We start from the raw sequence: 12,305 nt of genomic DNA, 5'->3' as shown, positions 1-12,305 counted from the left end.
CCAAACAAACGAGGTGTAACAACCAAACAAACGAGGTGTAACAACCACACAAATGAGGTGTAACAACCAAACAATCAAGGTATAACAACCAAACAAACGAGGTGTAACAACCACACAAATGAGGTGTAACAACCAGTGCCAGAGAGAGAGAGAGAGAGAGAGAGAGAGAGAGAGAGAGAGAGAGAGAGAGAGAGAGAGAGAGAGAGCTCTATACGGCTATGGTAACAACCAAACTAACAAGGCGTAATAATCAACAAATGAGGTGTAACAACCAAACAAATGGCCCAAAACTATTAAAGAATCAAGCTGGGGAAAAAAACAGCCAAACAAACAAGATGTAACAACAGTCGAACAAATGAGTCAAAAGAACAACTGAGAAGTTGACAATGAGATGTAACATCCAACAAACAAGATGTAATGGCCGAGGAAACCAAGGAAATCTATTTAAATGAGTATAAAATATGGAATTACTAAATATATTAAAGGAGCACTTTAATTGGATTTTAAGTACATGCTCCCCCAAAAAGAGGACAACATTTGTTTCTCTTCTTATAGAAGCACCAGAACCCGTGTTGTGACTCAGAAAAGCTCCTCAGTCTGGGCTGGTGTCAGTGGAACAGAACAGATTAGTCAGGCCTTTAGTGTTGAAACGGGGCGACAAGCATTAAAGTCATATTAACTTTCCATTAAACATCAGCTCACTCCGTGTGTGTGTGTCTCACACAGAAACACAAGGCTGCTGTGTGTGTGTGTGTGTGTGTGTGTGCACCTGTTTCACCAGCCTTCAGAGCTTCAGAACAACGCTCTGTGAGTGACGCTCTGTAAAATTGCACATTTGGACTCACAGTATTTGTGTCATTGTTTAATAATCTGTGTGTTGCAACAGAAACACACAATGAGCTCTTCAACAAAAACAAATAAAAACTGCGATTTTTGGATGGGTTTCTGTGCAAAAACATCACGAAAGGAACAAAGTTCAGGGTTAGAGTTGGTGTTGAGGGTTGAAAGGCAGAGAAGACCAGTCAGCTGATTCCTAAAACTGGTTAAAACATTCAATAACTTAAAGGGATCAAAATCCAAATGTTGAATTTCCTCTAGAATACAGTGACATTGATCTAACCATAACATTGATTTATGCTCAAACTAAATAAAATTTTAGTTTTACTCATAATGTTTCAGGTCCCTATGAAACGGAGCACACTCATTGAATGCTAGGTTAAAAATCAAAACGGACTGAGGATTCATCCCTGAGGTGCTCCACAACGCAGCTGAGTGACTGAGTGCATATGAAGAGTAACAGTAAAGGTTAAAATAATCTGCCTGACTTTAACAAACATGAGCTGTGTTGTAAATTCTGAAAGCTGTTAAAAACTCTGTTTTCAAGCTTAAATGAGTTCAGACTGGTAAGTAAAATAACTGTTGGGTGCATTCTTCTGATTCCAAACAACACATAATACTTTATTTTTTACAACAAAGGTAAGTTTAATTAGCCTATCTGTAAAGCAGGTGGTTTAGTAAAACAGGTTTTTTTCCTACAGAGATGTTGCTTCCATCTAAAATGTCTGAAGCACAATCACTGAACAGTTACAAACTTCGTTCCATATAAATTGCGATTTTTCTCTCTTTCCGTTGCTGCGCGTGAAGCGAGCAGCCGAATCTTTTGCCTCTTAAGATGAACATCTCAGGATGAAATTCTCCGCTGGCAGCGAGCAGGCCCATGAATTTTCATCAAGCTCTGTGAGAGTGTGAGAACGTCCTCGCCGTTTTGAATCCGTACAATAAAAGTAAAACTTGACCGAAGCGATTAGCCCGTGTCGCTGACAAATATGAGAAATGGCTCGCCTCGCTGTGCCCAGCGCAGCCTGGGGATGCTTGTGGCTCAGAGCACGCTCGTTGAATGCTCATTAGTTGAAGATTGGTCATGGGAGCTCAGAGCGCCACATCGCTGTGCTAACAATCTTCCCCTTTATGAGAGCTTCCATTCTTCCATTCACGGCCCATTCTGCTCTAATCGTATTGGAGTCTGGTACCGTTCTGCGGCCCTTCAGCAGGAGGCTTAAAGCACCTGGCAGGTTGTTTAGAGGGAAGCTTGTAAATGCCTGTGGTTAAAATGGGCTCCAGCACAAGCCAAGCACTGCCGGGGAAACGGGGAGGGGGAGCGATGCGGTTGTCAAGTCCAGTTTGTGTTCTGGGTTTTGTCAGGGGAGCGGGGACACAAAGTGACCGAGCGGACCTGTTGCTTCGACGCTCAGAACCAGAGGGCCCATCATGCAGCACAAAACAGGTTCAGGGTGATGCTTTGCTGAAGAACTCAACAGAAATCCCACTGGAAGTTAGTTTCACAACGTCTTCATTTAGTCACACAGACCCTGAACACGTTTCAGCGCTGAACTTTCACTAACGCTGACGTAGCTTCTGATCAGGGTGTGTCATTGAACCCCAGCTCCATCTTCTCTCACTTATCTGTGGTCGGGTCACAGAAGCAACAGGTCCAGGAGAGAAACCCAAACCTCCTGCTCTCCAGATCCTCATGGGGGACCCTGAGGTGTTCCCAGACCTGAGAGGATCTAATCCCTCCACAAACTTCTGGGTCTGCTCCCTAGTGGGTTGTGCCCAGAAAACCCTCAAAGGGAGGCGTCCTGATCAGATGAACCTCCTCAAATGACTCTAGAGGAGCAGCAGCTCTGAGCTCCCCCCAGATGTTGGAGCTCCTCACCCTCTCTCTAAGGCTGACCCCCCACCCTACGAAGGAGGTTAATTTCAGCTGCAAACCTCCTGACCACAGGTGAGGGTTGAAACACAAACAGACCAGTAAATCCAGGGCTTTGCCTTTCAACTCAAAATTTTCTCCACCACCACGACCGCAGCAACATCCTTATTACTGAGGATGAGTCCCTGACCTGGACTCTTCCACTGGAGGAGGAGGGCTCATTTAAGCCCACACTAAAACTTTTGCCAAGATTTTGTTCTTCCACTTGAAGAAAATCACAAAATAGAAACTTCTGGATAAACTGCTCCATGAAATTGATCCGTTCTCTTGTAATTCTTTATTATCTGGGTGTCCAAATCACTCCACCATATAACATCAAAGAGAGCACTTCACTTTCAGACTGCAGGTTTCCTTGTGGTTCCTAGAGTTTCTAACAGTATGTTAGGGAGGTAGAACTGTCAGTTCTCAGGTTCTTTCTGTCCGTGAGGCTAACACTCTGTCTACTTATAGGACTAATCTAAAGACTTTCCTTTTTGATGACAAACCCTGTCAGTAATTATCCCCTAATTATTGAAAAACTCATGACACATTCTGTCAGGGTGCAGATGTATATTTCCTGTTTCAGTGCTGCGCACACATTATTACATTAATGTGTGCTTGTTTCAGGCCCTTGGGGGATTTCAGAGCGGATTTAATTTTAGCCTGGAGGGATTTGAGGAGCCTGGGGAAGCACCTCGTCCAGAGGCCTGCTTTAAGCCGGGCTGACGGGTTGAGCTGAGGGGAAGAGGTCACAGACTCAGATCTCGCTGAGGGGAAGAGACCAGGGTTGGAGCGAGGCGTGAGGATGAATGCGGCTCGTCTTATTTCTGAGGCGAGCTGAATACAAGGACGCCAGCGCAGCGCTGCGTGGCCAGCAGGTATTGAGGCGGGCCACGCCGCATAATTGGATTGAATGCTGGCCACGGTATTTATGTCACTTCTCGTCTTGTCAATCCCATAACAGGCATGGCAGCGGCGTGGGGAGCTCCCATGGTGACGGGACTTTGCCTTATTCAGACAGGACAGGGAGAAAAGAGCCAAGCCTCATTAAATTCACGTTTAATTCTCACTCAAACCGTTTTAGGGCTGATGTTATTTGCATAACAGGCAAAAAGGACTCTGCCTTTTCAGTGGCCCTGTGAGCGTGAGGGGAACAGGAACAGTGTTGTAATTGAAAGTGTTTGCCGGGCTTATATATGCATACGCCGAGGGACAGGCGTTCTCACACGGATCAGCAGCGTACCGCCGTTTCTCCACTTTCAGAGCATCCCTGTGATGGCATTTCCACACAGCGTGGCACAGCTGTTAGACAAAGAACAAACACAAACCTGAAGGGCAGCGCTTCTGACGAAAACACGCAGCAAACAGACGAACAGCAACTGCTTGGAAGATCCCAGCAGAAGAAAAGCAGAAGCATTTGGACCTTGGATGAGAGAAATAATCTTCAGAGGAACAGGGAGTCCCACGAAGCAGAGGAGGGAGATTAGACCATCGAGGCGTCTGAGGTCCAACCCCCCCCAGAGACGACAAAAAAGGCTCAAAAACATAAACCGTCAAAACTTTTCTGTCAGAATCAGACGAGTTTCTGTCAACTTTAAGGCGCTGAAGGGTCAAAAAGGACCAAATCCATCATTAGAGCCTGAGAAACAACAAGATCTTCAGATCTTCAGTTATTAATGAGTTTATAATTTAAACGTGTTGAATTTAACTTTTCTAAAATTACAGCCGAGCACTCAGGTTAACTTTAATGATTGAGACAAACAACTGGTTTGAAAATACGTGGCCAGCAGCTGACAGAATAGTTTAAATCTGAAAATGTTCTCCTGCAGTTTATATTGAAGATATAAATAAAATCTTTGATTTTAGAAAAATATCAAATAAAGCTTTAACTCAAACTGTAGTTTAAAAAAAAAAAAAAAAAAGAATTCTGGTCACAAACACAAAAAAAATCCAAATTAAATTTTATTTGTATAAAAAATATATTGGTGTGACACGGTGGCTCAGTTGATAGAGCTGCTGCCTCTCAGTGAGAAGGTCACTAATTCAAATCCCGGCTGAGGACTTTTCTGTGTGGAGTTTGCATGCGTGGGTTTTCTCCAGGTGCTCCGGTTTCCTCCCACAGACTAAAAACATGCATGTTAGGCTGATTGGTAACTCTAAATTGTCTCTAGGTGTGAGTGAGAGAGTCAATGGTTGTTTGTCTCGTTTGTCTCTATGTGGCTCTGTGATGGACTGGAGACCTGTCCAGGGTGTCCCCCACCTCTCCAGTGACTGCTGGATATGGGCACCAGTGACCTCCATGATTCCCCCTGAAGGTCAGACCGTGCAGTGACACTACAGGTCTTTATCAGCCGGTCAAAGGTCAAAGGTCATGGCTTGTTTAGATATGTTGCAGGTGTAACATGAAGGACGTCGCGACCCCTGACTTCAAACCAGTTCATTTCATTTGGACCTGATTGTGTTTTTGGACCTTTCATGAAATCAGCTGTTGATTGATCACATGTTTTATTTCTTTACTCTGGCGCGACAAAAACTGAGTTAATTTATGAAATGAAGTTTGTTTCATTTGATATGAAATGTTTGAAATATGAATAATGTTCATTTACTGTTTGCCATTATTTTCTGATTGTGTTTTGCAGCTGTAACTTCAGTTGGGACAGAAGAGAACAGTTTCATCAACCGAGAGAACACCACGTTCTACCCCGTTAACTCCGGGGGGTCCTCGACCCCCGCGCTGTTTCAGTCCCTTCGTTTTGCTCTTAGACAAAGAAAAACAGGTTTGCTCAGAAATGTTACAGTTAATGTCAAGTAGAGAAAAAAATATTTGTGCTCAAGAGAATCAATCCAGCTCCTGCATGGCCTGACACCAGCTTCATCAGCCGAAGAACTCCAGACCTGCTTCAGCTGTGCCTCCATCCACCCGCAGAGTAACCGTCTGGACAGCGGTTGATCTCCAGGATCCCAACCACCTGTCAGCACTAACCAGGTAGACCAGGTAGACCAGGAACACCAGGTAGACCAGGGATCTCATGTACAAAGGGTGCATATGCACAAAAATGTGGCGTACGCTCTTTTTCACGCAAAACTTCAGATGTACGCGTGCAGCACCAGCTCCATGGCTGGTGTACGCATGTTTCTATGGTTAGTGGTCCATTGGTTAGAGGTGATGCTGGGAGACTGTTAATGATGAGAAAACTATTATTGTCCACACCAGACACACAGGATGAACAATTAATACATTCACATGAATGAAATTAGATGAGTGGATATGAAATCTGCAGAAAGTGGTGCAGAAAATATATTTAACAACAACAGCTTTAGCCTTATTAGAGGAGATAGCAAATAGTGAACTACACAGAGAGCATGTGTTTAGAGACAGAGAGGATTTTCTGGACCACAATGATGACTGGCCCATCAGACTGAGTCCGCTTCGGATCAGAACACCGCGCTGGAACGCCAGTTTTGTTCTGGTCCAAAGAAATACCAATGATGAGAGGCTGCACGGGAAGGAACAGGAAGTGACCTCATCCCGTCAGCAGGAAGTGGGTTTACCGATGATAAAGACCGTTTTCAGGTTGAAGATGCATCTGATCACAGAGTAAAGAAACAATCTTCTTCTCAACAAGACAAATGGTCCATAAGGAACCACACAGGAGCTGAAATCCAAACTGACTGGCATTGTTTGAGTCTGTTTCTGTTATTTGTCTTGAAATAAACTTTTATTGACTTCAGCTGGAAACTTCATGAAGTGAAGAGTTCTTCCTGTCTGCGGTGAACGAGCTCGGATCAGACAATCTAATCTGAGCATTGAAAGTCATCCCCTCGCTGCTTCTGGCTCTCTTTAAACCTGAACCCACCTCCGTGCCTCCCCACCCTGGACTTTCACAGCCAGGATTAATCCCGAGCTTCAACCTTTGATTTCAGCTTCTTCTCGGCCTCTTGATCCGGCCGTCTGCGCGAGCTTCAAGGAGCACCAGGCGTATAAAGTGACTAGTCAGCTTCCTGCTGCTTCCCTCTCCTTGTTCTTTGTTGGCTTTCGGCCCTTTAGCCCAGCTCCTTGCTCCCCTACACACACACACTGGTTATGATATGTCTGCACATGCGTCTGCGTGTGTGAGGTTTGATCTGGGTTCCTGCTGCAGCCCATTGTGTCTGGGCAGGAAACAGCTAATCCAGTCAGATCTGAGGCAGCCCAGGTTCTGCTGTCCGTATAATCTGACCCGCAGGAGCTTCGCGCTGGGAAACAGAAACCCGTCCATCCCGTGGTCAGCGGGTCGGTTCTGACCCGTCTGTCAGGAGTAGGATAAAGAAACTACAGTTTGAATGTCAAAGGACTTCAACTGATTTTGAGTCCTTTAGTTGCTGCCTTCAGGAGGTCCGGAGAGGTTAATTCATGTCAATTCCTACAGATCTGAAAAAATTTATTACGTTTTAAGAAGAAAACAACAAAATCATTCATTTGTTCAGGAAGCTCCTGTTTTACTGTTCAGTAAAAATGTTTTCACCCTGTAGCTCTTCAATCAGATTTAAAATAAAACAAATTAAACATCAAGGTGGTGCTGGGACGTTTGGTCCTGGATCTGGGTGAGAGGCCTCCTCTGAGGCCCCTTCAGCACCTGGACCTGGATTAGCTGCACTCATTCAGAAATCAAAGATTAACGATCAACTTTAGCTCCCATCAAGATTATTTTTCAATCAGGTTTTATTTTCCGTCCAGTCCGGTTCTGTCTTTAATCGGCGAATCAGAATAAAAAGTCAATCGAGATTAACGGTTGGTGGATTAAACGTGTTTCACATCAACCATTTTCAGAAAGCTCATTTAAAGGACCGTTCATAAAAAAAACACAACTTTTGTTACGAGCCGAGCTTCCAGAACTTCAGCATCATTCAGGGACCGATTGAGAAAAGGACGTTTTCATTTCCTCCTTCAAACAGCGAGCATGCACGGAGACACCAGATTATGTTGGTGGGACGCAGCGGGGGGCCATTCATGCTACTTCCTGTTTCAGCTGTAATGATTTGAGATGGACTGAAGTTAGCAGCCGAAGAGCTCGGGGCCAATAAAGAAGCAGCCAAAGGATTTCCACATTTCTTCCATATCAGGGCTCCTTTGAAAGCTTCGGCTCGGAGCTGAATGGGAGGTTTGACTGAAGTCATTCAATCACAGTCGGCCATATCTGTCATACATGACTGAGTGTGTGTGCATGTGTGTGTGCCGGGTGGGGGGTGTCAGAGTGGAGGAAACTGGGACGAGGTGGGCTCAGCCAGAACAAAAGGTCAGGAGTTAAAAAAGCAAGGAAATAAAAAGATTAACTTTTTTTAAAAATGACGGGAAAGTGGAAAACCCCAGAGGAGCCAAATATCAGCCGTGATATAAAGAAGGAGCTGAAACTGAGCTGTTAAAGCTAAAATAAGCAGAACACCAGCTAAAAGCTTAAAGACTAGCTAAAAACAATGTTGCAAAAGATTAGCTAAAGTTAAAAAGAGCAAATATCTAGTTAAGTACTAAAAGTAGCAAAAGGCTATTCTAACGTAGCGAAAGGCTAGCTAAAAGCTAAAATATGCAAAAGCTAAAGTAGCATAAAAAGGAAATGAAGAAATCTTTGTGCATTTCTATCATCTATAAATTATTAAAGTTATAAAACCCAAAATTCACAGCACGGACTGACGGAAAGAGCCGAATGTTTTGATTTATAAACAGCTAAAATAGCTGTTCTTAAATGTTGAACTGTAACATTTAAGAACAGCTCAGTTTGTTAAAAAAAATACAGAATAAGTGGCAATAATCTGATGTTGAAGTACTGCGACCAATCAGGAGCCAAGGCCCCCCCCCACCCACACACACACACACACACACACACACACGCACAGAGTTAAGGGCTGATTTCATGGGGCTCGGTCAGGTCTGAGCTCGGTGCTCTCAGGTCCAGGTGCTTCTTTGCTCCGTTAACTCCAGCAGAAAACTGATTTTCTAAACTTCATCTTGATTTGGTCTTTGATCTGGCAGAGCTAAAAGAGATTTTTTTTTAACTTGGTTTTAGTGGAAACATCAGAATAAAGTTGATAAAACAGTTTATTTTCTTTATTCTTTATCTTTATTATCAGAGTCGGGGTCTCAAACCACCAAACCTCCGTCTCCATGTGAGCTGGTCTCCCTACATCTCTAATCCCTGGACCTGAGTGAATATCATGACCCCCCCCCCCCCCACACACACACACACACACACACACACACATACACACACACACACTCTGCAGCACTTGGCCATATGTCCTCTGGAGCTGCTTTCTCCATCACTTCTTTCTCAGCCACCTCCGTCCCTCCTTTCAGGCCTTTTTGTCTGCAGATAATCGCCGCCTTTTCTCCTGCGAACAACAGAAAGGATGGAGAGCGATCCTACGTGATCAACGGCCTTCCTGCATCCTTATCTGCTGCTCTTCAGAGACTCCAGGTCTGAGCTAATCACGAGAGTTGTGTTAAACATTTGACCACATTCACAAAGTTTAATGGGCCACAGTTTTAGCTGTTAATCCGTCCATCTGCTGCCGTTTTTCTCACAAACATCTGAACAGTTTTCTACTAAACCCGACACGAGTGGCTGGGAGAACTTTCTTCAACTTAGAGCTTTTCGTTTGGACCAATCAGCTGTAGAGTCATTATTATTGTTATTAAAAGTTCAGACGTTCCTGATCTGTTAAAAAAATCTGCACAAACATCTGGAAATTCAGCTCCTTTAATAAAGAAATAACTAACAAACATTTATCTGATTAGATAAAACAAATAACTGAACATTGTCTCATTCTCAGTTCCAAAATCGGTCAAATATTTTATTTTATTTAGTGACGGAAAAAATAATTCGATGCACTTTTTACAAAATGTTTAGTAAAACAAACACTGAAGCTGAAAGGAAGCGGAGGCTGAAACCTACAGGACACGTCTCAAACTTGTGAGGATCAACTCGTGGCTCCTCCTCACCACCTCCAGGTGTTTCCAGTTTATAATCAGAACTCAGTGCTGGATCAGAACCCGTATCCCACAGGTGATCACACTCTTTGGACTTTCTGTTTTCATACTCAACTCATTGTGTTCTTCTCTGTAGTTTTACCTCAGACCTCCTGAGAGTCTTCCTGGATTGACTGATGTCTGGAACCTTCTCTGTGGGAACCTCCACCCTGAGGTAACACGCTTACGTGCCTGACCCACTCTCCAGCATTTCTCCAACAACCCTATCTGGAGTCTTCTGTTTCCTCCTGGAAATCTGCAATAAAACACAGACTTTGAACCCACTCCAGTTTGACCCCCAGCCGTAAACCCTTACTTGTAAAAATTGATAATAAACTTTTAAACATCTCTCCTTTGTGTCGATTCCTCGGGTCAGTAACTTCGGAGTGTAATGCCGCGTTAAATGACAAAAGTAACTTTCAGCTCTGATGGTGAAAGTCACTGGTTTGGTTCTGTGACCCAGTTTGAGGTAACGCGTCTAGTAGTCATTGATTTCCATTCAGTCTGTATCGGTCTCAGTGTTTTTAAGGGAAGGGAAGTTTGGAGATTGTCATCATTGTATGTTCCCAAACAATGGTGAAATGAGTTCTCTGCATTTAACCCATCACACCTGGAATACACCCAGGTGGAGCAGTGGGCAGCTATGTAAGCGTCCGGGGAGCAGTTGGGGATTAGGTGTTTTGCTCAGAGACACCACGACATGTGGGAATGGCTGGGAGTCGAACCACGACTTTCTGGTCCCAAGTCGTACCTCTACACCATCTCGGCCCCCACACACCGACACACACATTAAAACACTGACACACATCAATGAAGATGAGCGGGACCACCCCACATTGGAACTAATGTTCCGAGATGAACGGGTTCTAAACCTGAATGTTTCAAATAAATCCACCAAGTTATAAACTAAAGGAGGCGCTGATCCATGACACTAATCAACAAAAATGATTTTTGTTTGGTAACAATTTTAACACAAAAATTACAGATACAGTAAATTGCTTTTACAACAATAATAAATAATGGTATTTTCTTTAAATTTAGAATAAACTAAGTTTGTGAAAGCATCCTGTTTTTTTTTTTTCCAGCTTTTTGAGTTGTAACTGTTTGCACTGATGACTTCTTATATTATTTTTTAAATTAAATTAATTACAACATTTGGTTAAATATTTAACCAATGTAAAAATTACCTAACAAGACAAATGTCAAGATCTTGAATTCACAGCAAATCTGCAAAACAAATGGGCCGAGTTCTCAGCTCTGTGGGACGCCACATGTGGTCTTCAACAGTTCTCTTTTATCTAAAACAAACTCGAAGCTTCCATTGAAATGGTTCTTAGTATAAAAACACAGGAAGCTGCCATCCGGTTCCTGATCTGAACTTTGTAGATTTTATTTCCCGCTCGGGTCGGCTGCAGAACCAGCACCACCTTCATGAGAAATAAGTTGAGAACTGGAAGGAGGAGTGACCAAAGGACGTACTTGCTTCAGCTATGAGGAGGTTCATGAGGTCACCAGAACACAAACTGTGATTTGGATTATGGATAGTAAGAAGTGACTGTACGTAAAACGAGAGTTTTGTGAATAAACAGAAAGCAGTGAATTTGTCTGCGAGGATGATGAGCTGGTCGGTTTATCAGGGAGTGCAGATCTCAGTGGTGTCCAGTTACAAACAGGATCATAGATAATGTCCAGTTTGAAAACCATAATCCAGGATTGCAAGTCCTGTCATTTTAACCAGAAGCTGTTTGGCAGAGTGTGTGAAGGAAGATCTGTTGCAGTAAAGAAAGCCAATGCAGGATTATACCTTTGACCGCAGGACGTTGACGTGGCTTTCATTTGAGGGTTCACAGTCGAGTCAGATCCTGACAGATACTTAAAGCTTTTGACAAAGTCGGGCTCAGAGCCATTCCAGGAAGAAATTTGAAAGGGACACTGGACTTGTAGGTTTCTGTTAAAAACCACACATTTAGTTTTAACTGTGTTCAACACCAGATGTAAGCTAATGAAGGCTGGATCCAAATAAAGCAGGCCTGCAACAAAGACAGAGCAGTAGCCCAGGAGGGATTGGACGATGATGGTATCATCAGCATATACGCACAAGATTCACTTACTGCCAGGGGTATGCTATTGATATAAATATTGAAAAGAGTAGGGCCCAGAATGCTTCCTTGTGGGACACCTTTAGATAAGGGCAGGGGATCAGACAGAAGACCTTCCACCCTCACTGACTGTACACGAGCAGAACAATAACTAACGGTTTTCAGAGAGTCCAGTGTCCTTTAGCCTGTGTATCAGTATAACATGGATGTCCGTAAGGACTTTGAGAGTAGCAGTGATGCTACAGCAGATTCAGTTTTGATGTTACTGAGCATGTTTGCTGTGAGATTCTTCAGATTTCTTCTCTCTATGACCAGAGTCACACCTGGAATAATAAAAAACTGGTTGTGCAACAGTTTCTTTGTTCTGGAAGCAGAATGAAGTGGGAGATTTACTCTGGACTGAACCCCGCCTCCTCTTACTTCACTTTCCTCTTTGGTTTGATGAAGTTTGATG

General features: G+C 43.6%; 1 protein-coding gene across 1 annotated transcript in view; it reads right to left on the bottom strand.

Annotated features, from left to right (window-relative positions):
* LOC119415943 (homeobox protein DBX1-B-like) overlaps positions 1 to 5,795 on the bottom strand; it is a 15,943-nt gene extending 10,148 nt beyond the window's left edge. The window contains exon 1 of the mRNA XM_037683111.1: positions 5,645 to 5,795. Coding sequence (XP_037539039.1) covers positions 5,645 to 5,795 — 151 coding nt within the window. The remainder of the gene's footprint in view (positions 1 to 5,644) is intronic.
* Positions 5,796 to 12,305: the final 6,510 nt, after the last annotated feature.

This window comes from Nematolebias whitei, chromosome 10 (genome assembly GCF_014905685.2).
Source record: "Nematolebias whitei isolate Nwh7 chromosome 10, NemWhi1, whole genome shotgun sequence".
Lineage (NCBI taxonomy): Eukaryota > Metazoa > Chordata > Actinopteri > Cyprinodontiformes > Rivulidae > Nematolebias > Nematolebias whitei.
This window is presented reverse-complemented; position numbering and strand designations above follow the sequence as displayed.